The following is a 27,077-nucleotide window of genomic DNA, read 5'->3' as shown; positions in this document are numbered from 1 at the left end:
GTGACACCCAGGTCTTTTTCCCAAATCATTAGAACAATGTGTTGGAGAAATTCAACTTATTTCTTCCAGTGTGCATTTCCTTGCATGTGTCAAGAATAAATTTCATCTGTCATCTTGCTGCCAGTTCCCCGAGCTTTATTAGGTCCCTCTGAAGTTCTTTGGCATCTTCGCTAGTCTTAGCTAACCTAAATTATTTTGTGTTATCTATAGATGTTTCCCCCTTTTCCAGATAATTGACAAATGTGTTAATGAACATCAGGCATGTGGAACCTTGGGGTACCCAATTAGCTTAGGCTAATTATATATATCATAGGACTGGAAGGGACCTCGAGAGGTCATCTAGTCCAGTCTCCTGCACTCATGGCAGGACTAAGTATTATCTAGATCATCCCTGACGGGTGTTTGTCTAACCTGCTCATAAAAATCTCCAATGATGGAGATTCCACAACTTCCCTACGCAATTTATTCCAGTGCTTAACCACCCTGACAGTTAGAAAGATTTTCCTAATGTTCAACCTAAACCTCCCTTGCTGCAATTTAGCTCTTGTCCTGTCCTCAGAGGTTAAGAAGAATAGTTTTTCTCCCTCCTCCTTGTAACAACCTTTTATGTACTTGAAAACTTATCATGTCCCCTCTCAGTTTTCTCTTTTCCAGACTAAACAAACCCAATTTTTTCAAGCTTCCCTCACAGGTCATGTTTTCTAGACCTTTAATCATTTTTGTTGCTCTTCTCTGGACTTTCTCCAATTTGTCCACATCTTTCCTGAAATGTGGTGCCCAGAACTGGACACAATACTCCAGTTGAGGCCTAATCAGCGTGGAGTAAAGAGGAAGAATTACTTCTCGTGTCTTGCTTATCACACTCCTACTAATACATCCCAGAATGATGTTCGCTTTTTTTGCAACAGTGTTACACTGTTGGCTCATTTAGCTTGTGGTCCACTAGGACCCCCAGATCCCTTTCCGCAGTACTCCTTCCTAGGCAGTCATTTCCCATTTTGTATGTGTGCAACTGATTGTTCCTTCCTAAGTGGAGTACGTTGCATTTGTCCTTATTGAATTTCATCCTATTTACTTTCTGCCATAGGCAGAGCAGACCAAGAAGCGACACTTCCTCTCTCACATTACAGAGCAACAGAAAGGTCTAGCTTAAAACTTAAACCATAGTTGAGCTGAGATTTCCAGATGGGACAGGCACCTCTGATTCTGAACCCATTGGGAAATGGGGACATTTAAAGATGTGCCCCTGTGACCCAGAGGACTTGGGGAAACAAGACAATCCTGTGTACTGAGGACTGTTGCTTTTGGCCTTGCATAAGAGCAGGAGAAGGAGATAGCTTTTGGTACAATCTGAAAATCACTGGCCTTCACTGGCTTCTTTTTTCTTTTCAAAGGTGAAAGCCACAGATGCGGATGAAGGTGTTAATGGGAGAGTGTGGTACAGGATTGTCAGGGGTAAGTCTAGGTGCCTCTTTGCAACAGAGAATCGTGTGTCCATGTGATTTGGTTAACTGAAGTTTTGCTATCACCTTTTGGCCGGATAAGCACACTGGCAAACTTGCATGATGTAACTATTTCATCACATTGTGGCCTTCTTTGGCCTGCCCTACAGCTAACAGAAACACCCCTTTCCCTATATATTAAATTTCATCATTCTCTCCCCCATCCATTGTAATACTTATGGTCAGAAGAGATAAGTCCTTGATAATTTGGGTTCTGCTATGGTAACTGTAGTTAGACTGCAATTACACTCTAGTTGCATTGTCGTTTTGGTTTTTGATACCTGCAATAGCTATCAGATAGACCTTGTTACCTATGTCGCTGAGATGGATGACAGCATAATAATGTAGTTAATGCACCTAACTTCTAACAACATATGTGTTAGATATAAATCCAAAGGAGTAAGGATAAGTAATTGCATGTTGATGTAAAACTTCCGGATATATGAATTAGTGGTAGTCAGGTCTCAAAAAGCACCATTCCAGTGTAATTCCCCTGCATTTACACTGACCCATTACAGCCTGCTCCACATTACTACCTCTTAAGCCTTTTTAGGGAATTAATGTGATATGCATCCACACAACGTATTTTTTTAAATTTGTCACAACCACATTTTAGAGCCTTGATTGGGCCCTGCAAAGGGAAAGGAAGTCTCCTGAGCACATTTTTGTTGAAAACGGTTTAGCTAGTATGGTTTCTCTGTAGTGTGGATGGGGATTAAACTCTTTTAGTTGATCCAGCTTTAAAAGTAGTTCTGAGTTGTGCTTAGTATGGATGAGGCTTGGTAATCAAGGGCAATGAACAATATGCCCATTCCAATACTTAACAACACCAGTATCACCTCTGAGTCACTTTTCCACAATTCTACTTTGCTGTATGTGGGGATCCCATGATGTTTGTTCCACTTGGAGAACTGATTGATATGTACTTTGTTGTGTTTTGTTTTTTTACTGACAGGAAACAATTATAACCACTTTCGGATCAACCCCAGCAGTGGGCTGGTCATGAGGGGCTTACGGCACCTGGACAGAGAGCACAATTCCTCCCATGTCCTGGAGGTGGAAGCCTACAACAGTGAACAAGGATCAATGAGGAGCTCCGTTAGGGTAAGGACATCACTGCGGTTGAGCTAGAGGGGTGCAGCAGAAGCAATGAGGAGCTACATCAGAGTAAGGTTGGCACTGGGTGAGTGAGGGGGATCAGCAGAAGTGATGAAGCACTCATGACTGGACCTTGAGTAACAAGAGGGTAAGGGTAAAACCAGACAAAACTTTGTGAGACGTTTTTTAGTGCAAAATATTAGAGTGGTTTCATCAAATGTTAGTAATTTCCAGGCATTGCGATGCAGAGTCAGCAGAGATGGAAATATCAGCAAAGTGCTGTAGAAATGACTGATGGAAATTCTATGGGTACTGCTTTTGGGTGGAGGATATTTTTCTGTGCCATTTCATAACGTAATTAGGCTGAAAATTGACAAGAGAATCATCAGCAAAGGGAATTTTTTTTTCAAGCGATTAGAAATGGGTTATGCTGAATTTATTTAGTTACAAGTTAGAAAAAAGAAGATACATAATCAATTCAGAACACAATATACATACACAGACAACATGATATTGAAAAACTGTTTAACTGTATGGTTACATTTGCCCAATATTTGTCCAGGTATGGAAATTTCCCTCCTCCTTTTTGAATATACAGTCTTGCTTACTTAGCTTCCTTTTGCTATTTTCACATTGTGGCTTTGTAAGGCAGCTGTACTCTTGATCTGTCTGAAAATACAGATGTGTGGCCAGTGGCATATTTAAATAAAACAGACCTCAGTAGTAGTAATATTTGTTATAAGTACAACTCCATTCTTCGTGAAGGATCCCAAAGAACTTCTGCCCCAATCCTGCAGTCGGATCCGTGTAGCTGAACCTCTGTAGCATGCAGACCCACTGACTTCAGCAGAGTTCTGCCTGGATGCAGGAATCTGTCTACGTGGATGCAATTATAGGATTGAGGCCTATATACAAACACCATCATTCAGCTGTGGAAGAGGAGGCCAGGAACAAGCTGGCAGATAGCCAGTCTGCAGCACACCATTTGTGGAGAAAGGATATTTTGGCCTACACACTGGAGTGGACCGCAACACTTACAAAATTTAACACAGGATCATTAATGCCTATGTGGCACAAACAGGATCTCACTTTTTAAGGTCTCGTCCCGATGACTCTCACACAGTAAAGTGCATAGAATTCAAATTGTGTCTACTTCATAAGGAGGCAGGGCTGAGTCAGCTCTACCAGGATTTGAATTAGTGGTTGCCATCTTCCCAGCAAATAAAGCAAACTCACAAAATTCACAAATGTTGTGACAAGTTGGCAAAAAAACACAAAATTGGGCAATCACTTTATTACTGTTATCAACTTCCCAGCTATATTTTTTTCTTTTTATTGGAATTACGTGAGATGGACTCACAGGGGAATGTCATGATTTGTACTTGTAACTTCTCCTAGTGGTGTCCACTGAAGTGGCGAGTATCTATGTTCTAATTGTACTGGTCTGTGGAGAGGCTCCCGGTCCTTGAAATGCAAGAGAGCAGCTCCTTCTGCCAGGGAAGCCTCTTTCTCATTGTTTTCTTCAGGACAAATTCCAGGCAGTGTGCAGTACACTAATGGTTTGTTTTGGGGATTCCCCCAGGTGATAGTGTATGTGGAAGATGTAAACGATGAGGTGCCTGTGTTTACCCAACGGCAGTATAACCGTCTGGGGCTGCGAGAGACTGCAGGGATTGGAACTTCTGTCGCAGTTGTCCGGGCAACAGATCGAGACACAGGTAAGGAGGTTGTGGTGAGCTGCAAAAAATCTGCCACCACTGCTCCCCAGCCTCTTGTGGGATCACACCATTTGTCTCTGGTTGTGTTAGTGAATTCTTGCCTCTCCTTCCCCACTCTTGGTATGGGAGTGCAAAGGATGCAGATTAGTGCCTGAAATAACAGAGAGAGCTTAGGGAGACTCAAGCCTGCAGCCGCTGACCTGTCCAGTTCCTCTGATTTGGGGTTCTTTTATTCCAGACAGCAGGGGCCAGTCCATTGATAGATGGACATTTAGTCATTGCTTTGTCCCAAGCCTTCTCAGGGAAGGGAGGAGGTCTGTCATACCATCTCATTAGTACCTTTGGGCAGCTTAGAGGAAAAATCACTAAAATAGTAAAAGAAATGATAAAACCAGCTGTGCTGTGTGTGGGGTTAACCTGTTTTGGCTTAAAGTGCTTCAGCTAATTCAGATTAAGATGGAACATTACATTCTGGGACTCGGGCTGCACCTCCATATTAGATATAAGAATATCTGTAACTTCTTCCATTTTAAGTAGATTAGGGGCACCCCTCAGGCTTTCAGCAAGTTGACCTGCTGGGCAAAGTTAGGGGTCCTGTGGTCTTGTCTGCTTCTCTGTGAAGTCCAGTCTAACTCTGATCATTTGTTCCTCCTCCAGGGAATGGAGGTCTGGTGAATTATAAAATCCTGACTGGCTCTGAGGGGAAGTTTGAAATTGATGAGAGCACTGGCCTCATCACCACCATCGACTACCTGGACTATGAGACAAAAACCAGTTACCTGATGAATATCTCTGCCACAGACCAGGCACCCCCCAACAACCAAGGTTTCTGCAGCGTCTATGTCAGCCTGTTGAATGAACTGGATGAGGCTGTGCAGTTCTCAAACCTCACCTATGAGGCAGTGATTACAGAGAACATCCCCACAGGCTCGGAGGTGTTGCGCGTCCTGGCACGCTCCATTGACAACCTGAACCAGATCACCTACAAGTTTGATCCCAACACCAATGCTCAGGCACTGTCCCTGTTCAAGATCAATGGAATCACTGTACGTAGCTAACAATGGCCAATCCGGCCAAGGCTTTAGGTGCTTGAACAGTAAGCACGACATGGGTATTCACAATCTTTCTGGTTGTTTGTCCCTGGTAGGGTGTCATCACAGTCAAAGGCCAGGTGGATCGAGAGAAGGGGGATTTCTACACTTTAACAGTAGTGGCAGATGATGGGGGACCAAAGGTTGACTCTACTGTGGTGAGTGGATTTTAGCTGTTTTTGCAGTAGTCCTTTATCCTAGACTTGGTACAAGCCAGACAAGAGCTGACTACATGAGAACATCCTTTTATTTCTCTTGTTTGGGAGGGAATACCCCAGCCAACCATCACTCACCTCTTCTTTTGAAGGGTTGTCTTTTGTTTCTTACTTCTGACCCGCTTAATCTTTATCCACCTCCCCGGGATGCAGCTGCCCTGCTGGGAGGACAGACTACAGTGGCCTCCTCAGAGGCTTGCAACTTCAGCTCCCTAAGGAGCTAGTGCTCTAGTAGTTTTGCAACTCACAATCTCACCTCTCTACTTCCCCAAGGGCCAGGTGAATCCCCACTGCAATATGCCTGGTCTGCATCCACCCAGGTACTTTCAGATGTGCATTTTCTGCTAAACATGAATCATTTTTGTGGCCGTGCCCCTCCTCTAACAGTGCTAAGACTTGGGGCTCTGCTGTGGCAGCATCATGCCCACCACACCACCATAATTGGGGTCTCCACCATGCCAGCACAGTGCTCACCACGCTTCCAAGAGTTTCCCCCATACCAACAGAATGCCCACACATTATAAGGATGGTCACAGAACCTTCTTTTTTCCCCTTTTCTCTTTGCACGCGCCTTCCTCTCTCTCTTCCTGTCAGCGCTCTGCAGTGCTATCTCCTGAACTGCTAACTCATGGGTTGTATGGTGAGGTGATTGTTAACCTGAAGTTTCCTTGAATAACCTCCATGAGGTCTCTTGGTTGGGTCCTAGGCATATGGTCTTGATCCCACTCCTAAACTAAGCACTGCACTCTTGCCAAGCCCTCCAGAAAATTAGTGAATGCAAGAGCCCTGTATTATAGGGTCATGTATATAAACATGGGGTGTGGTGGTTTAATTTCTACATAAGAGAGTGCTGGGCTTTTCAAAAAAAGGAACTATTTAGCGTTTGTAGGAGATTACTCACCAGATTAAAACAATTTTCAGGTAGGTAAAATTTGGGGTCTAAAATATTTGATAGTGTAACTGTGTGGTTGACACTCCTTCCTGAATACCCCCACTGTCCTTGGGGTTGCAAAGATTTATGATTTGCAAGCAACTTGTAGGTCATATACGCTACAACGCCTAACACAAAAGGTCAGCTAAGGATTGGAACTACAGGTCAGGTCCTTGGTGTAAAGGTAATGAAGTTATGCTGATTTACACTAGCTGAGGATCTGACCTAGAGATTTTAACTCCTAATTTTCTTCTTTTTGTTTTAAATCAGACACTGAATATCATTTGAGGATTGTATGCTGTGGTTTAAAGGACTCCAATAGCTTGAATTTTGGTACATTTGTTGCCTTTAAAAATGATGTCTGCTCAGGCAATTGATACTGGCCTCCAGCAGTCAGGGTGTCAGCTTCTTTTCTCTCTAGACACTCTCATGGTAATTTCTGGGTTAATTCTGTAGTCCGAAGATTGAGGTTTTAGAGCAAGTGGCCAGGGTTGGGGTGAAGCGAATTACCCATGGAATGTTCAGTGGTTTGCAGAAAGTGTTGGGGGCGGGGGTGTGGGGGGGGGTGCGGTCGGTTTTCACACTGATAAAATAATCTGAATTTTGATAGAAGTGTTTGCCTTTCTCCTCGGGGGTCCTGCCTCCACATCACAAAGCTGCTCAACAAAAAGGAACCTCGCACAGCGCAATCTGCCTGGCAGTCCCTGCTCAGGAGAGGTTCCAAGATGGAATAGCAATTGGGTGCTCTGGGCGTGGATTAAGGTGCACTGGCAAAGCTATGGAGGGGAAGTTTGCACAGCACCTGCCTGCACTGTTCTGGGTCCACCAACCTCCCCTTCCCTCGCCTTTCTAAAGCACTTAGCTCATACCATGTTTTTAAAAGAGAAGGGAAAAATCTGTTAACTGTATTTTTTTCTTTTTTTTTTTCCCATTCTGCTTCCCTCCAACAGAAGGTAAGAGTGTTTGTTCCTAGTTCTGTATGCCTCCCTTCCTTCCTCCTGCCTGCCTTCCTCTCTGATAGTCACTGCATAGGTAGCTGTGCAAAACTTGTGTCTGGTCCTGAATAGGGGGCAGCTCCAGGAGAACTGGGCACCACACAGAGTGGTAGCATCTACTCTATCCTTTAACAGGTACAGCATGTACTCCCAGTGCCCCTGCGCAGCTCCACCTGCCAAGGCTGGGGTGGAGAGGAGCTAGAGCCTTGGCCCTTTCGACTCCACTCCTGTGAGGTTTCTAGCACTGCTGCTGGTACTCGAGTTCCCCAGTCCTTGTGCTTTGGGAATTCAAGGACTGTGATCAATCCTGGCCTCTGTGCAGAGGGTGGGGGAGGCCCTTTGAACCCTCTTTACTCTTCCCCCACCCTTGCAGCCTCGACTTTGCTGTCTCCTGACTCATGAGTACTCAGCAATACAGCCTTCATGTTCGCTTCACCTGGGTTTTTTGTTGGAGTATTTTAAAAAACACATCTGGGGCCGGATTCTCAGCTGGTATAAATCATCATAGCTGCATTGAAGTCCAGGAACTCTCCTGATTTCTACCAGCTGAGCAATCTGGCCCCTCTGTGGCCATCCAAGTAGGTATACAAGGAAGGTAAATTAAGTTTACTAAAGGGTCTGGAAAGAAGGTAAGCCAGCTTCCAAGAAACATACCCTCCCTTGTGTAGTGGGAGCTTGCCTCAGCAGCTGCAGATTTTCTTCTTGAGCCGACTGGGTTTTCCCCTCTCCTGCCTTCTTTTTTAGCTATAACAATAATAGTCACCCAAACTCAAAAAAAACCCACAGGTTTCCTCCAGGACGTGATCACATTGACTAGTTCTGCACCTGGGGACTGTTAGCACCCATAAATAGAGCCTCAGGAACAAAACTGTTCTTCCTCTCTTTCTCTCCCATTATATATAGTGTCTAAGTTTTTAATTTTGAACATGATGACAGCATTTCCTCTGGCTAGTCACAGAAGAGGCTGTCGCTTGTCTCCTCTTTGAGTTGTTGACCACAGCTGAGCAACATCTGTATCTAACACTTCTCTTTCCTGCTGATGTTGCTACTACTGTTGCGTCTTAGTGCTGCATCTATAAATATGAATGCTGAATCACAACTGATTTTATTTATGGAGCTTTGTGTATTAGGTTTCTCTGTATCCATCCCTCCTGTCTCTCTGCATTGCTGTTTACCTGACACAGCTGAATGGTACACAGATTGCAGCTTAGGCATGGAACCCATCTGTCCATAGAATTGTGGCTCCATCTTGTGTGGACCAGGGTATCATCCCCTCTAACTGGGAAGAAATGTATCCATTATCCCAGGAAGAAACTCTGGGCTTGTTCACATCCAAAACTTCCCCAGGTTGCAGCAGTTTAGTTAAACGGATGCAAACTTCTGTGTGAACACTCAGGCCAGCTTATAAATGGCTTATGTCGATTTAGTCTATATCAAATCCTTCCCAGTGTAAATGAAATCAAAATAAACCAGTGCACGCTTGTGTGTAGACAAAGCCTATGAATTCTCATGAGTTTAACAGCAAAGGCCTGGGCCTGCACAATACTAGCAGAGCATCCCCTGCCAGGATGGGTCTATACAATTTCTAATTAGCCAGTTAAAACTGAGAGCTCTAAGTGGAGGGGACCCCCTCAAGTGCCACACTGTCTTTCCCCTGTCACGCCAGCCTTCACCCCTCCCTTGTCTACCTTACGTGCATATGCAGAAGATTCATGCATTATAGGTTATAAGGCCAGAAGGGACCAGCATAATCCTCTAATTTGACCTCCAGTATAACACAGGCCATAGGACTTCCCTCAATTAGTTCCTGTTTGAATTAGACATCTTCAATAAGTTTGAAGGAGTTAGTGCAGCCGCCTTTCAACACTTGAGACCTTGGACTCAAAAAGTAAAATGAGCGCCATGGGTCCCATCCTTACCCCTAGCGGAGCGGACATTTGTCCATACTCCTAAACAACAGTAATATTTTCATGGTTGTTAATCCCTTCTCGGGTGAGTCCCTGAACTGCACCAGCTCCCTCAGTAAGTCAAGCTTGAAATCCATCAGCAGCACCAAGTGAGGAAGGATTGCATAGGGCCTGCGGTCAGTGCGTCTGTCCCTCCCTTCCAGGAGCTCTCAAATGCACTTAACACTAACTGCATGCCAAAGATTGTGAAAAGGGGGAGTCCCCAGCCACTCAGCAGGGCCTGGGTTTCCACGCCTTTCATTGAAATCTATGGTTCTTCTGACATTGTCAGCACATCTGGTGAGATTTAATACAATGGGATTGGAAGGCAACACTGGAACGCCAGCTTATGATCTTTAAGATACTCTACACATATCTCAGTTTCACCCAAAAGGCTATCCCATCCAGCACGGTTGCCTTCAGGAAAATTATCAAGAGCCATGCTCCTGATAAAGCCTCTTGTTAATCTCTGCACTCATGTTCAACAGGTAACAATCACCGTTCTGGATGAGAATGACAACAGCCCACAGTTTGACATCACCTCTGATTCTGGGGTGAGCGTAGCAGAGGACAGTGCCATTGGGAGGCGAATTGCGGTAGTCTTGGCCAGAGACCCAGATGCAGGAAGCAACGGGCAGGTACCAATGCTTATGCAGCTACAAACTATACTGGGACCTACAGAAAGGAAGATGGGTGAGCGGATGGGGTGGAGGAGGCAGATTTTGCTTATTCCAATTTATGAGGGAATATTTCCATTCAAGCTATAAGGCACTGTGAGCTGCTGGTCTGAGCACATGACTGACAGATAGGAACTCCTGAATTCAGATACATGCTTTGACAATGACTCAGGCCCAACAGTGGAACAAGCTTCATGAAGAAAGGGGGAGGATGGAGTTCCTAATTTATACCTCAGCATGTCTGCTTCCTGCACACCTTGCCCATATTTCCAAAGAGCTAAACCTTTTTATGGCAATCCTACAAGACCCCATTAGTGTTTCTCAAGCCAGATTTATTTAGAACCTCTTCACAAGCTCCTTTCCAGCTACTCCCTGCTCTGGGTCTCTAAGATCAGGGTACTGAACTCAGACCCTTATGAACGCGAACACCATAATATTTGGCAATGGGGCTGCTCTTTAGTGTGGGACGGATAGTGCCAAAAACACTAATGGTAGGGGCTGCTTTGGTGACTGTGAAGGGTGTCAGAGGAAGGACATATTAAGCGTTCCCCTCAGAACCAAGATGCTGTGATAGCTGCCATGTGCAACAGTGGGCCTGAAAATGTGTGTGTCGGGGCGGGGGATGTTGTTTTTTCTATCCTCACAGTGGACAGCAGGGGATTTCTATCAAAATTAAAACAGGAAGCTCTGTCCACTTTGTTACTTCCTTTAATCTGCTGGAAGAATTAATTAGATGCTGTGAGATTCCAGTGAGTTTCTTACTCAAAATTAATCAACCTAATCCTTTGCAGTGTATTTCCAGAGTAACTCTGCTGAATTCAGATGTTACTTCCCATTTACCACATTCTAAGCCTATTGAAGTCAGAGAGTTCCTTTCTTGAGACTGAGGTCTTCCAAGGCGTGACCATCTTTCTTTTGTGTTTGGAAAGCATATAGCACACACTGGGTGCTACTGCTAATAAATAAATAAAGTATTTATTATTATCATTATAAAATAATATCAATTTGGTCCTGTGTCTATATGCCTCAGTGACAGCCTCAATTATGCAGAAACCTGGAACATCTGTTCAAACAGAGTAGAGATGAGCAAATCAATTCACATGGAATAAGAACGTTCTCAAATTGAGAACTCTCATAACGTCTGAACTGGAACCTGGATTGGCGTTAGACATTTGGTTAATGTTTCTAAGAGCTATTTTTCTGAACTCTTTCAGGTTCCCACGCGAAACCAGCAGAACATGTACAAAATACTCAGAGAGAGAAAGAGAGAGAGAGAGAGAGAGAGAGAGACTGTTGTGTTAGATTTTCAGCACAAGGGCAAGCAGGAGCCAGGTTTAATAAGAACTAGTCACTTTGTAATGACTGTTTCTCTCTCCCTTTTCTTTCCCCTTCCCTAACCTCACTGCTCCTCACTTCCCATTATTTATTTCCTTCTTGCAGGTGACCTTTTCTCTGACATCAGGAAATATAGGTAACATCTTTGAGATCCGCACCAGCAACAATACCTATGGAGAGGTGTTTGTGAGAAGGCCATTGGATAGAGAACTGCTGGATCACTACACCTTAAAGGTAACCTGGAGTTTTCCACCATCTTAGCTGCATTTTCTGCAATATGCACCATTCACTGGACAAGGCAAACAGTCAAGATACAGAAACTCATTACCCATCTAGATGGTCCAAATGTTGCCTTTAGTGAGTGAAGTTTGACTGCCTGTAGTTTCTGACTGTCATTCATGTGATGCTGCAGTGATGCTGCAGCTGTGGCTGGTTGTACAAATCATTGGAAAATTTTCCACACCAAAAATATGATAGTTTCCCTGCATGTGCTGCTTATTTTATGCAAAGTATTACACATCTGTGTGTGTGTGTGTGTGTAATGACACAATGCTGTGCATTGCTGAATAGATGGTGGTACAGCATATATTTTGATTGTCACAAAATTGGCTGGTTTGTAATATTATATAGTTATGTACAGCTCAGTATTTTAACAGCTGGCGCTCCAGGTAGAGGTGCAAAATTGTACCACAGCAGCAATGTTAACATCCTATTCTAGTTTGTATGGGTTCTTATAATGTGCATATCATCACAATATCTGAGTGCCTTACAGTGCATTAAGAAATGACATCTGTCACGTGTTTGTTCTCTCATCCTCTCCCCAGGTGATAGCCACGGTTCCTCTGCTCGGAGCTAGCTAGAGAGGGCTGTACATTAGAAACAAAAATATATAGACACATTTGATAGCCTTACAAGGTGGTTCTCCAAGTATTTTAAGGAGCACTATCATGTAAAAGAGGAATCAAAGGGGGAGAAATGGTATTTCAGTGCTTTTTTTTTTATGCTAAACAGAGACAGCTGCAAAGGTTTGTTGGAGCAATGGAAGAAGAGTTCTTAAAAATCATATAATTTTAAAAATTCAGTTTCTTTTTAATTGGTTACACTGTTTTTATTGCTCTTAGATTTTGTTAAATCTTTTTCTTCTAATGCAAAACTTAAATTTTGGATCTGACCTTTGGGCAGTGCCTATTTATGGAATATTTTTTGGTTTTGTGGCACTATAGGTGTCTTTTTTTTCAATGAGATTTGACCAAAAAAAAAAAAGCTTCTGCCCAGATGTAACCATTATGCTTCACTGCAGATCCAGGCATCTGACAGCGGAGTCCCGCCTCGGAGAAAAGAGCACACCCTAAGAGTTAATATCCTGGATGTCAACGATAACCCTCCAATCATTGGGAATCCCTTTGGATACAATGTTAGTGTTAATGAGGTAAGCAGTTCTGCTGCCTTATATAACAGAGTCTCCCCCCAAATGAAACATGCCTGCACACAGGACCCGCTGTATGCTGATTTCCTGGGAATCCAGCCTAGGGGCTGTGAAGCCAGTGGATCTTCTCACTGGGGAATATTGTCAGTATCAGTAGGATTCCTCAGTGGTATAGAGCCAGCTGTATGGCTCTGCTACCTCTCTTGCAGCCCTCAGCATAGGTACTTATCAGAGGAGGAAAGCACAATGCACTCTTCTTGTTCTTGGCTAATGGACAGCTCCACAGGGAGCCGTTGGGGGCAGCATAAATTATAGAGCAGTCTCTGGGGTGGCTCTAACTTACCACAGGGACTTGTCCAGTCCCTAGTCACCTATAGGATCCAGGAGGCAAAAGGTGGCCCACAGCCCTCTTCACCCCTCTCAGGTGTCATTCTGAGCTTGGCCCTAGCCTGGAATCGGACTCTCAGACTCTTGTCCCAGTGTATGCTGAGATCCGTGCTGATCTGCCAAAAGGGACCATGTTTTCAAACAATTTCCTCCGGAAAACAGCACACCAATTCCTGATTCCTCTGAACAAGAGACATGGATAACTTCATTTGGAACAAAATTCTTTGGAGGATGTTTTAAACCCATTGTCCTGCTCATTAAGTGGAATCATACAACTGCCAGGAAAAACTGAATGACCTAACGGGGGCTGATGAAACTTCCAGAAAATCACATGTAATTAAAGAGAATTGCCTCCCCAGAATATGAATTGCTATTGGGAAACAGTCTCTGAAAGTTTGGTAATTAAGCAATAAAACACAACCAAGCAGGAAAAAGGAAACTTATTTCCTAAGAACTGGAGTATCCTAATGTGATTATGAAAAATAAAATACGAATAATGTGTGTGTAGCCTGTGACACCTTGTTATAGCTGCATGGTGTATCTAATTTATAGCTTTGAATTAAACATAATTGTTTATCCGAACACTCTTCTCTATTTAATTTGTATCTGAATCATTTGTACCACTGGCCCTGGGAAATCAGCTGCTTGGCTTTGCCTTTTGTTTGGCTTGAGCTACCCTAGAAGAGTTACCCATTGCTGACAACAGGCTCAACATCTGTTCAGCTGCACATGGCTTCAGGGCAAGCATGGGCCAGAGCAAAATGTGTTCAGTGCTATTCCAGCCAACTGAAGCCATTTTGTGTGATTGGTGGGACGCGCCTGGGCAGTCCCCTGGGCACTGTCCTTACAGGCTGGTTTGTTTTGTAAATGGCTCAAGTTATGAAATGACACAATGTGAAATTTCATTTTAAAAGTTATTTTTTAGTTAGAGTCGTACAAAGTTGAGGATTTGTAACAAGGTACGAAGCCTTTCCCTGCCAGCTCAGCGGTTTAACTCTCAGCTGAACAGATAGTGGCAAAATGTGGTTTCCATCTGACAGCTCTTCAGGTCTGTGTGAAATGAGCTGGTGGTCGTGGTCTCACTTCCTACACTAGAAAAACCACAATCACGAGTGGCAGTAAAGTAATTATCACCTTTGCTGGCATGTCTCAGCAGCATTCCTGGATTGATCTGGTAACTGAACTAATATTTCAGCCCTAGAGATAATCCTTGCAAGTTGAGGTTGAAGCACATAGGCAGAGTGGTGTGGGGAGAACTGTACTTCACCTGTTCATGCTCTATCTTCCCCAGAGAGCTTTGATCTCCAGGCCTGGTAGGTACCATGGGAAAATATTGAGAACACTGTCCAATTTCCCTCAAGCTGACTCTCTGTTTGTCAAGTTTTCACCTAGCATAGAGCTGTACAGCTTAGGTACCTGGAGATTTACAATGAAAATGCTGGAAGGAGTCTTACCCCATTCACTGTGTTGGTGGGTACTGCTGAGAGTTGTTTCGCTGTGAACCTTTTTGTTCAGATGAGTCTGTGCCGGAAGCTGACTTTTCTTTCGTTCCGTTCTCTTTCCCCCCATGGATCTCCAGAATGTTGGTGGAGGCACCGCTGTGGCTCAGGTGCGAGCAACCGACAGGGACGCTGGGCTCAACAGCGTCCTTTCCTACTACATCACCCAGGGGAATGAAGATCTCATCTTCCGCATGGACCGAGTCACTGGGGAAATCGCCACCCGCCCATCCCCTCCAGACCGTGAGCAGCAGAGGTTCTACCGGCTGGTTGTCACCGTGGAGGATGAGGGCAACCCATCCCTTTCAGTAAGTGCTGGTGGAGGGGCTCTTACAATTGTGTATGGAAATGCGCTTGGAATTGATTGGGAAGTGCTGTTTGTTCACGAGGTTACCCCTGAGAAACTGTATGGGTAAGAGGGTGCATATCTGTATCCAGCGCTGAAAACAGGAGCTTATTTTGTGGATATTGATCAGTGTGGGTAAATACAAGTTTAAGTGTAAATAGTTCCTCCTCCCTAATAGCTGGCTACCCCTAATAGCCCACAGCGCACCCACTTCATGGTGGTTATTTTCATTTCCGCGATTTACCCAGTCAATAAACAGGGAGTTAAAGCATTCAGTAAAGATTCACCTCACCAGTAGTGATATGCATATTAGAACTCAAACCTGAAGCAAAATGAGGTCTCCCTCCTACGCAGTCCTGAGTCACAACAGCCTTTTGCTTCCTGTATGTATGACTATTAGAGAAGGGGTGGGGGGGGGGGGCGAGTTGACATTAGTATTCAAGCTCAGGATCTGCCAAGTGAGCCATCTGACTCAGCGACCCCAAAAGCCCTCTGGGTGTCCTTTCTGAGAAGCACAGTGATGAACCTCTTGACAAAGGTAAATGCTTTCTGCACTGTATTTGCAGTGGGGAGTTTCAGCTCAGCTCATCTCAGGCAGAGCAGCAGTTCTCTGTTTGTGGCCAGAGTCCTCATGTAAGTTACTCCTCATGTGGAGCTTTCAAAACCGAATCTACTGAGTACTGTCAGCACACAGCTGCAACATCATCATTCAGTCTCCCAGCATACCCTGGTGTCGCTGCTTTTTACCTTTTATAAATCTGTTCTGGCATGGTTCCCGAATAAGCCTTGAATTGTTTACCTCCTCCTTCTGAGTACTAAAAACACAAGCAAAGTCCCCGGTGTGCCAGCCACTACAGGGGTCATCCTGCTCCACAAGCACTGTTTGTGCTCTATCAGACATGCAGGGCTCCGTCTACCCAGAGCTTTTTGTCTTGCTTGTCTCCACTGTGCAGAACCACTAGGATAGGAGTGGGCATTGGACTCTCTTAAAAAACATATAGTTTGTCTGCCTCACAGACTGCAACACATAACTCAGAATCAGTAACCCAGCAGCTGACAGCCATGGTCTATTAGCAGAACTATCCTAATGCCATTTTGTTCATCAGTCTCATTTCTGCTTGGTAGTAGGAAGCAAGTTTCCAAGTTTGGAGACCACCATAAGCAGTGAGAATGGAACAACAGCAGTTTGCAGCTGCTGTCCCATTTTTATAGCAACGTGAGAATCAACAGCAGAAGAGAGTTAAGAACCATGTTATTTTATTTATTTCAGTTTAGACATACAGGGTATTTCCCTACCTCCAGGTGCTTGTACGGTGGTTAAAATACACGCAGAATAATAATCATCCAGATGCAAATTAATATACATTAGGTTTCCCAAGCTATCATAACTCCTACCCAGGAGGCACTCTCTAAAGGATTAACACACACCAGCTGTGGTTATTCTACATGCCAAGTCATATTTTTACATTCCAGTGTCCAGATTGTTGCAGAATGTTTGCGTGTCATTCTCATACCTGTCCATTTCCAGCACATATATAAGAGTACTCATTGATGGCTTGTAAGAAAATCTAATTCCATTTGTTTCTAGCAAAAGAGAGGCTGCCAGGTTGTGGGAATCAAGAAAATATACTACCAGTGACAAATTTTAAATCCCAAAGCCACTTTTACCATTTGCAGTTCCTGAGCTTTTGATTGGTGCATGCCAAGTTGTATATTTGTATGCGTGTGTGTGCGCCCTTGTATCTGATACTTTCCCCTTGTGGAAGAAACGTTAGATGAGCCCAGATTGTTAGACCACAATATCAAATGGACATACTAAGACACATTGATAAACTAATATTTGTCAATGGGAAATAAAAAAATATTATTTTACTATAAATATTTTCACTTTCCTTCCTTCCCTGGACCTGATCCTTAAGAGTGGGCTCTGTCACATGGTACCTCTTCCTCTGGCTGATCACTCTGGTTTTTAGATGTTTATACTGAATTCATTCACTTACACACTTTTAGTAAACAAGTATTCTTCAGGATCACACCTTCAAACCCACAGAGAAAAACTGACAAGCTTCTTTCTTTCTGTGGCCCCATCTCCTGTTATCTCATACCATCTCTCGCAGGTATTTGTGAAACTCTTGGAGGTGCAGAAGCCTGTTCTACTTTTGGAGGAAATGTTGCAACAAGCATGAACATTGTGAGTTTGCAACACTTGCACCATGACTTGCATTTAGACCAGCTTTCGATCCCAGGCATTTGACAAGTCTGTCTATCTATCAAACCCATTGCTAATGAGGGTTGTATCAAGTGGTTGCAATGTCTGAAAAAGGTTGTTAGCTTAAGTTCAGCTGAATCTGCACTTTCTTCACAAAGGGGACAGGATGCCTAAAGCACTGGATGCCAAAGCACAGTGACTATGTTGGGCCCTGTGGGATAGATGCTTCAGGAGTCCCAGAATGCACTGGTACAAGCATTTATAACGAGGAATGCTGTGCATGGAGGTAGCAAAACAGTTCTGGCAGAAACGGTGTTGCTATGGGGATGTGCTAAGGACAAGTAAGACAACAAATTATTTCACACAGGAAGGGCTTCCCAGGACACACCCAAGGACAATAGTCACAGCAGCCATCCCTCTCTTTGACTAGCATTGGATGATGATTTTGACTGGTGACCCTAGGGCATGGGACAGCAGTGGCCTTAATTTAACCTCTCTGAAAGCATAAAAAAATAGAAATAAAAAGTTCTTGTGAGGCTGAGGATCTGCCTGCTTGAGTTTTCATTCTCTGCCCAACCCCTATACCAAGGTGGGCAAACTACGGCCCACAGGCCACATCCAGCCACAAGACTGTCCTGCCTGGCCCTTGAGCTCCCGGCCAAGGAAGCTAGCCCCCGGCCCCTCCCCTGCTGTCCCCCTCCCCTGCAGCCTCAGCTTGCTGCACTGCCAGCGCTCTGGCCCGCCGCTCCTGCCGGGCAGCGCGGCAGCGTGGCTGGCTCCGGCCGGGCAGTGGGGCTGCAAGCTCCTGCTTCTCTGAGTGGCATGGTAAAGGGGTGGGGAGCAGGGGGATTGGATAAGGGGCAGAGGGTCCTGGGGGGCAGACAGGGAGCAGGGGGCGGTTGGCTGGGACGGAGCAGTCAGGGGATGGGGAGCAGAAGGGGTTGGATAGGCATGGGAGTCCCGGGGGGGCCTGTCAGGGGGCAGGAATGTGGATAGGGGTTGGGGCAGTCAGGGGACAGGGAACGGGGGGTGGGATCCCGGAGGCGGTTAGGGGTAGGGGGTCCTGGGAGGGGACGGTCAGGGGAGAAAGAGCGGGGGTGGCGGGGTTGAATGGGTCGGAGGTTCTCACGGGGGCAGTCAGGGAGCGGGAAGTGGGTGGAGGTGCATGTGGGGGCCAAGGCTGTTTGGGGAGGCACAGCCTTCCCTACCTGACCCTCCATACAGTTTCGCAACCCCGATGTAGCCCTTGGGCCAAAAAGTTTGCCCACCCCTGCCCTACACCCTTTCCTGGTCAAGTCGGAGATAAAATAATAAGTGGAGCCGTACTCCTTCACTTTTCATTTCAGTAGCTTCAATTTCAGAAGCCAACTTGCAGTAAGTCTCCAGTGAATCTGGTTTAGAATCTTGGCGTGGAACATAGTAACCATGTTCAGGCAACAAAGTAAAGCACCTTATGGATCCGAGTCAGATGATTTGTGTGTGGATGGTCGGGGGTTTGGACTAAAACTGAGTCTGAGCCCAGGTTTACAATGCAATGTAGACATACCTGTAGAGGCCTGGGACTGGGATAGTAAACATCGCTGCAAGACATAGTGGATAGCTAGAGCTGTTGCATGTAGCCAATTTTTCCCCTTCTTTATTTCTCATTTGCCCCCTTTCTATTTGCAAGTGCATTGTTTGTTCCCATGGGGATGGTGGTGTGTGTAAGCAACTCCCTGCTGCCCCTCTCTGGGTGGATTTTCCTTACAATTACAGAGTGCAGAACTCAGTGAGTCAAACTTCTATCCTATTCCATGCTTCCACTTTCTTAAATTGCCTAGTAACAACTTAGTTTTGTAAAAATGCCCTGAAAGCAACCTTTGATATCAAATCACATCTAGTGCTTTAGCGCTGGTATTAATAACTTAATGTCTGCGTTCATGCTCTCTAAAATCTGCTTGCTCCTTTTATTTGTGTGGAGAAGCAGCCTGTATTTGTTTGCACAGTTTTCCCAGCTCATTGCTTATGCTGCTAATGGGCTGAAAGTAGAATGTGTGCAAGCAATGGTTAAAATGTCCTTGTGCATTTCTTTATGCCGTATCCCCTGATTCGCCCCATCTGCGTGTGAGCTCAGCCACTGTTGGCAGGGTTCTTTACAGAAAGTTTGTTTTTTGCACTTGTATATCTTCAGAAGTGCAGAAATGCTAATTTTCTATAGTGTCTTTCTTACTAAGAGTGGAGTGGGGAGGGAAGTAGGAACCTGGAGGGGGAAGCAGGCAGAATGGGGATTAGGAGGAATCAACAAGGCCAAAGGGGTTGGGGCAAAGGATGCAGGAACCCAGAGGGGACTGGAGAGAGTTAGGGGGTAGTTGGTGCTGGTGGAAGCAGGAACCTGATATGGGGGAAGTGGAGCTGAGGGCAGAGGGGAAAGCAGGGACTCCGAGAGGGGGAAGTAGGTGGATGGGGAACAAAGGTGATGGTGGAGGTGAAGGGCAGTGGTGGTGATGAAGGAGGCAGTAGCAAGTGGGTGGGTTGGTGGACATGGAATCAGGGACCCTGAGTTGGGGCAGAGGAAAACAGGGACTGGGGGGGAGCAGGGACCCACAGCAGGGGAAAGTGGTGCTGGGAAAGAGGGAATTGCAGAGGGGGAGGGGAAACCGATACCATGCCATAGAAGGGAGTTGGGGTAATACCGAGCCCCTGCCATGGGAGGATTAGGGAGACATGCGGGACAACAGGGAAGCTCTTTCTTTGATGTCATTTCCCACATTGGGAAAGTGAGGTGTTAGTATCTATGCTCCATTGCCACTCGGATGGAGGGGCACAGTGCTGGTGCCATCTTAATGCAATGCCCCTTGCTAGAAGTACAGGGTCCCTGTGCCCCAGCAACAGTCGCGGGAAGGGCTCACAGTTGTTGCCACTTCCATTAGTCTCCCTTACTGCAAAAATGGGCTGTGTCCTTTGCCAGTCACAGGAAGAGCACATTGCTGTTGCCATTCTGCTGAAATCTTCCTTAGTGGAGCACTGAGATATTGCAGAGCCAGCCTTAAGAGAAAATGGCTCCCTGGACAAACTTGTATCTTGGTGCCCTTTCTTTGAGTTTGAGAATAGCAACATGGGGCGCAGGGTGCAAGGACCAGCTCCTGGCTCCGGAGCCTGGTCAGGCTGCACAGGGAGGAGACTCTGAGCCTTTGGGCTCCTCCGATCATACACCCCCTGACCACCTAGCAGGAGGAGAGTGGGTATGCAGCCATCACCCGTGCCTGTGGGAAGGGGGGGATCCAGGGGCTGGCCCACTTGCTCTGCAGGGGTGAACCATGCTGCCTGTGACTCCCTGACAGGCTGCCAGCTCCAGGCAGCATCACTTGCCCCCTTCTCGGCTGGCCAGGGGCTCCAACCCCGGGCTCACTCGCACTCACCCCCGCTCTGGCAGCCCAGGCCCGCCAGCTTGCGGCACTTGGATGGCACCCCCCTGACCGCGGCACCCTGGGCGGTTGCCCACTCGTAAGGCCAGTCCTGAGGCCATGTCTCTGTGCAACAGAGAGAAGGGGATACTGTCAGTGCCATCTTTCTGAAGTCTCCACTCCTTGTCCGAGTGATCGCAGAAAGGAAAATGGCTGGAGACCAGTCAGGGCTACAAAGAAGACTTAGCAGGCTGAAAACAGGAAAACCACAATGCAAAAACATGTTCAAAAACAAAAGAGGAAACAGAATAAAGGAAGTATGGCAGCACTTCTCTTCCGCCCTCCTCCCTACACACTTAGCACAGTTGTTGGAGAATCAGGGCAGTGGATTTTTAAATTAAGATAGATGTTGGGTGAGGTGCGGAGTGGAAAGGGGTGGTTCCATTAAGAGATTATTCCACTTAGTCTGCTGTCCTGGTTGTAACATGGTTTGTAGCACCCCAATACAGTTTTCCACCAGGCTACAAGTGTGCAACAGAGCCCCATACAGAAAGGGGGGGACAGTCTTGTACAGTTCTGGCTAAAGACTTGTCATTTCTGGAAATGATCTAAGACGATAAAGAAAAACTATTCCAGCAAAAGAACCTTGGTTTTGCCATGCAGCCACTGTGCCCTGGCAACTTGGAGCTTGTTTCTTTCCGGTTCCCACTCCATTCTTCCTTCTGCTTGCCCAGCTCGCATAGCATCATCCCAGCGCTGTTAATTACCTTGCCGTCATCTTCGTAGCCCCTGATATTTGATGTCATTGGCCTCTCCTTCCCTGCAGCTGGCTAGATTTTGAGCTATTGTTTGTGAATCCCTTTCTGTTACATAAGAGAACAATATTTCAAATAAAACTTTATTGTATCATCAATCAGTATTTTTATAAACAAATGCATACAAATCTGGAGAAAATTTCACAGCAATCAGAATGTACAAATAGCCTAAAGCAGTTGATTATCCCCTATACCGTTCCCTTAGTTTTACTCTCTTCAGCCCCCTTCAGTCTCAAAACATGCCACCCTGCTATCAGTGGTCTCAGGAGACAGACAATGTGAGCATTTTATGCTGGCCATGGAGAGAAGGAGGTTGGTTTTTTTTTTTTAAATAAAGAATATCAACATTAAAAAGCAGTATCGAGAGCCACTTTTCCAGATCTGACACACAGTTCTTTAGTCGTGCATTGTTCCCATCAGGCTCATGTCTTCCTTTTGAAGGCAGAGACATTATCATGCCTTTGCACGCTTCCCACATGCTCTGCTCTTCTAGCCTCTTGCTCTGGAATGATTAGCAGAACCTCACGGAAGACGGGAATTGGCCCTTTCAACCCCATCCTGAGCCCTTTATTAAATGGAGCATGAAGTCACATCACAGAAATGGGGCTAGCTTGTGTGGCCATATGAACCAAAGGGACTTAGGCCCCCAGAGAGTTTTTACTTGATTTTTATTTTTGGTGGCGAGGAGGAGAGTTGGGAATTTAGATAGCTAGTGAAATTCTTTGAATTGAATTTTGAGTGGGAGCAAGTCAGTGGGTGGGAGCACACAGCTGGATACCTTCTGCAACCAGGAGGTTATTTTGTAACTTTTGGGACGAGTGGCAGCTGGTTTGCACAAGGCCTCTGTGTTCTCATGGCTTCTCGTTTGCTTCTTTTTTTAAATCTCTAGCCATGCAAAGGCTTGTTTCTCAGAATTATCCAGTGCACTGCTCAGCAGGGAAGCAGTTAACAGCTGACACAGGAATGGACCCATTAAGCAAATAGATCCCCAGATCAGATATGTATACACTTGTCATGCTGATGTCCCCATGCTATGGGATCCACAAGACTGGTGATGATCATGCAGAGAATTTTGCTAATCAGTAGAAGATTTCAGCTTTCACACAGATTTTCAGGTTTCCTCAATGGGCATCTTTACATGGGGTACAGTACCTCTAAGACGAGCCCGCTAAAGGAATTAGCAGATTTTGCCCCTAGCCAGGTACCATCAAGTATCACCCTGTTAACAAAGAGAAGGACTGTGTAAGTTCTGAAAGGCTGTAGCTTCTCAGATGGGCAGAGAGAGACAATGTGGTTCAGGAGCATCTTTTTGCTGTGGTGTACTATGATGTACTAGTAACAGGCCTTATAGTTTCAGTCTATTTACATTATCTGAGATTTTTTTCTGAAATTAATCAAACCCTTAGGTAGCAGTTTCTGCCACAAGATTTTGTCCTGATATATATTTGGAGTGTTGAAGAGACGTTTTGCTCATCCCAGGTTGTTATGATGACTGCTGGGCTGTGATGGCTGCACAGATAAGGTAGTCAGCTACACCGGTTCTAGTCAGGGTCATCTCAGGATGCGTATCTAACATAAGGCGAGATAAAACACAACTGGCACAGTAGCTGGATTCCTAATGGCCTGGAGCCAGCCCACACACCATGACAACCAATGAGTCACAATAATGACACAATCATCACAACAAGTAGCTATCAGGCCTAAACTTTTCCAGACTTGTCAGTAGGCTGGAAATCTACCCAGGAGCATATTCTCTTCTCTACATGACTTTTTAGATTTTTTTTTTATTTTTAATGTCTGCTGGTAAGCGGTAGCTGTGCGACTCTGACATGGGAGTCAGTTGGGCGTGACATCAGACGCTGTGGGAGTCATGTTGCTGATTTTGGAATCATTTCAGGAACACTATTTGTGTTCTGTATTTTGGTGGTGTTTTGTGTAAATTACATGTTATGATATTACTGGAACTCCGTTTTCCCTCTGGTCATCTTCACCCCAGCCTATAGATGGCATCTGAGGGTGTCAGGGAGCAGACACTCCTAAGAAGTTTCCCTCCTATGACCTGCTTCTCTGTGCTAGATGGCAGGGAGGATAGGGTCTAGGTGCCAGGGAAGATAGGGTCTAGGTGGGAGATGGAGACTCCCTGGCATTCCTCTGGACTGGAGGACACTGAGGAAGGCTGCCGAGGGGAATCTCTTGGCAACAAAATGTAAAATATGCTTTTAAACAGATGGTTCCCACTCTACTTTTCCACCTTCCTCATAGTATGAAAGGCATAGGGGGAAGCTCAGTTCCAAGCTGCATGTCTTTCTCCATGGTTTAAAGAAGTTTCTAAACTTTACAAAGTACCAAATGGGCCCCGTCTTGCCTCCCATCATCCTTTGCCATGAGCCTCTAGTGCATATCGCAGACCCATCACCTGGAAAGGGTTCATTTAAAAAAAAATTGTTACAGCTGGGGGAGGGAGGGTTGTTTTTTTAAAGCATCAAAATCTTGATTATTTTTCATCAATGCCTATGATTTTTTTTTTAAAGTACGAAAATGAAATATTCTGCTCCCAGGCTGAGACCCAAGCTGCCAGCTGGAGTGACTCTCAAATAGAGATGGATGAGTTCTGAACCAGCTGAAAAACTAGCCTCAGAATGAAAGCATCAAAAATTCTTCTTGGCTACATTAAAAACTATTGTTGGTGTGATTCCCACAGTAGGACAAGACCTTTTTCCGTTCCCTTCTGCCCGCCCCTCCCCTCCACCTAGGATTTGTTCATGCTGAGGGGCTGCCTCAGTCTACTGATGGTGACTCTTTGGTTGCATAGTTCCAAGCTGGCATCATTAGAGTGTGATAGAATAACTGACATGCCATCCCATCTGAGGGAATATGAGCGAGACGATGGGAGAGGATTGGATCCCGGGTGGCGTTGACTGCCTCTTATCTATGCAGCCATCATGGCCCAGCTATCAAAGTCAGGGCTTCATTCATGCTTGGCAGTGTATATTCTTTCCATGACCAGTCTGTACCTTGCTTGAAACTCTCACAAAGCTGGGTCATTTACAGAAAGGTTATATATGTTATGGTTTCATTGAGACTCATGTATTCTTATTGTACATCTACGCCAAACAGGGCAGGTGACCCTTGAACAAAAACTGTTTTTTCCATAGTGTTCTCTCTGTTTCTCAAATCTCCTTAGCTCTTTCCACATTGTACCTTTTTCAGCCATGTAAAGGAACTCAGAGTAACAAATCTGAAAATGGTTATCGTGATTTGCATCATGACTGCCACTTTTAAAATCATTTTATGACCTGCCAATAGTCATCTGACCCCCTTCATGAGACCTCTGCTGAACACACATTACTTTAATTCAAGTTGGTTCTCATGGGCACGCCTCTAACTGGAGTGTATTATCGAGCACGGAGTGTTAGTTCTCCTGGCAATCCCACTGGAGACAATTCTGAGACAGTAAATGCTTGCAGAGTTTCTGAGGTACTCTGCCTATGGATATTTGGTGTGGTCACTCAGATAGTCCCAGATGAGCATATCTGAGCGATGGCAGAAGATACTATTTTCTCCCATGATTGCATGTGGATAAAGCATTTCAAAAGTTGTTCCCAAACAGGGGGTGTGGATTCTCTAACATGGCTATGAAAACAGAGGAACATAACACAGATTAAACCATGCTAATAAATTAAACCACTTGAAATGTTTACTGGTGTGGTTGGTCTCTCTCTGACTCAGGCTCTCTATGAGATGTTTGCCACATTTCTAATAGAGATGGGCTCAGACTAGAAAACCAGATTCCCACCCACTTGGACTTCAGGCAAGTTGGAATCTGAATCTAGGTCCAAACTCCACAGCTCAGGTCCATCTCTACAATAGGACTGAATCAGAGCAGTGATTCCCCACACTTTCCTGGATTTTTGAAAAGTTTGGATCTCGATTTGAATCCAGATCCAAACTCCATGACTTAAGCCAGATTTTTATTTCTGACTGACTCCTTATTCTTTAGATATTGTAGCTGGCAGCTGATATCATTTTTCTTAAAAATCTTCCCGTCATACATCTTTTCATAAAGGGACACAAGTTATAAACACACCATATAGTTTCTATGCAATGACATCAAACAGTGCAGGCAAAATAATAATATATATATGTACACATATATCTCTAAGAAAATAGGTAGCAAAAATCTAAACCCATTGAAGAGGAACTTGTTTTCCTCTTCACAAATTTCCATTGGGGCGGGGCATTTGGAATGTGGAGAGTGGTTCTCTCACTCCAGTTCAGTTTTTAAGGCTTCTTTTTTTGTTCAGCCTCTCCCTCCAGTTTAATAAGTCATCTTCTTATGTCTGCTCTAGGTGCCAGTGTTGTAAATAAGCATGGTGTGGGGAACTGCACACCAACAATGAGTTTAGCAATGTATTGGTCATTAAATTGTAAGCTTCCTTGTGCAGTGAAGAAAAACCAGCAAGAGTTTCAACAGTTGTGGTGATCTTTTTTCTTTCTTTCTTGTTTTTTTCTTTTCTTGAGAAACTTTCTAAGGAAGATGAGCGCAGCGATGAATTTGAGGTGCCAGGGGAAGCACTGAATGCTAGAGAAAGTGTCGGTCATTTTTCCCGCTCAGAAGTGGCCTTGCCTATAAAGCCTTTGCTTCAGCAATAGCCAAAGCTTCTTCCATATTGCTGACAACAAATTCAGTGAAAGTTGTTCTTCTTCAGCAATTTTATACTTTCATGGAATTTGGAGAATCAGGAACAGGCTCTGAAAAGGAGAGACAAATCTGTTAATTTTTGGAGGTTATTTATGGATGTGGAGCTCACTGGGCTCCTCTGTAGCTGTGGTTTTATGTGCTTAACAGAAAATTCTTCCCCCCTATAGACAAGTCTCTAGAAGATCCGAGCTGCTGGAGGTATACATTGCCGTTTGCAGAATGATTCAGCCAAATGTCGCCAGGTGCAAAGGTGGCAGGGAAAGGGAACTAAGGGCCTGACCCAAAGCACATTGTTGGAGTTAATGGAAAGACTCACTGGGCTTTGGGTCAGTCCCTACTGTTCCATGGCTCACAATTTTAAATCTTCTAGAGGCAACATTTCTTAGGGCAACTGGCAGGATTTTTTTTTCTCTAGCTGGTATTGAGTTGAATTAGCTTTCTCTACTTGTAACAGCAACTACTGTATCAGTAGTAACGGGGTGAAATATCAGGCCAGCTCTGGGAGATTAATATGGGGATACTCTGAGGGCAGGGATAGTGGACTGACAAGTGTGTCCACCAATTTAACATTGCTAGCCCACACCTGGAACTCGAGCACTTCAGAGACTCACCAGCTGGTGAGAACCCCCCTGTATGAAAGAAAAAATCCTGTATGAAGGGCAAACCTCATCATTACCCCATGCTGCAGGACAAACAAAAAGAGCCAATCGTGCCACAGCTGTGTTTCTTTCCCCCAAAAGCTGAGATCTTGTCAAGTTCCCCTGTCCACCTCCAAACCGAAGATTTATTTATTTATTTATTT

General features: G+C 45.0%; 2 protein-coding genes across 5 annotated transcripts in view; one reads left to right on the top strand and one right to left on the bottom strand.

Annotated features, from left to right (window-relative positions):
• The window catches only part of CDH23 (cadherin related 23), a 533,292-nt gene that overhangs the window by 406,903 nt on the left and 99,312 nt on the right, over window positions 1-27,077 (top strand). For all 4 annotated transcript variants that reach the window (XM_065551950.1, XM_065551951.1, XM_065551952.1 and 1 more), the window contains 9 exons: window positions 1,395-1,455; window positions 2,458-2,606; window positions 4,183-4,318; window positions 4,976-5,364; window positions 5,466-5,567; window positions 9,985-10,134; window positions 11,614-11,742; window positions 12,809-12,937; window positions 14,901-15,128. In XM_065551950.1, coding sequence (XP_065408022.1) covers window positions 1,395-1,455; window positions 2,458-2,606; window positions 4,183-4,318; window positions 4,976-5,364; window positions 5,466-5,567; window positions 9,985-10,134; window positions 11,614-11,742; window positions 12,809-12,937; window positions 14,901-15,128 — 1,473 coding nt within the window. The remainder of the gene's footprint in view (window positions 1-1,394; window positions 1,456-2,457; window positions 2,607-4,182; window positions 4,319-4,975; window positions 5,365-5,465; window positions 5,568-9,984; window positions 10,135-11,613; window positions 11,743-12,808; window positions 12,938-14,900; window positions 15,129-27,077) is intronic.
• VSIR (V-set immunoregulatory receptor) overlaps window positions 21,643-27,077 on the bottom strand; it is a 48,729-nt gene continuing 43,294 nt past the window's right edge. Inside the window, exon 8 of the mRNA XM_005281873.5 lies at window positions 21,643-26,325. Within this exon, the coding sequence (XP_005281930.1) occupies window positions 26,288-26,325 (38 nt within the window). The 3' untranslated portion in view covers window positions 21,643-26,287. The remainder of the gene's footprint in view (window positions 26,326-27,077) is intronic.

Source organism: Chrysemys picta, chromosome 7 (assembly GCF_011386835.1).
Source record: "Chrysemys picta bellii isolate R12L10 chromosome 7, ASM1138683v2, whole genome shotgun sequence".
NCBI classification, from domain to species: Eukaryota; Metazoa; Chordata; order Testudines; family Emydidae; genus Chrysemys; species Chrysemys picta.
Note: the sequence above shows the minus strand (reverse complement) of the source record. Positions and strands in the feature narration are given on the sequence as shown.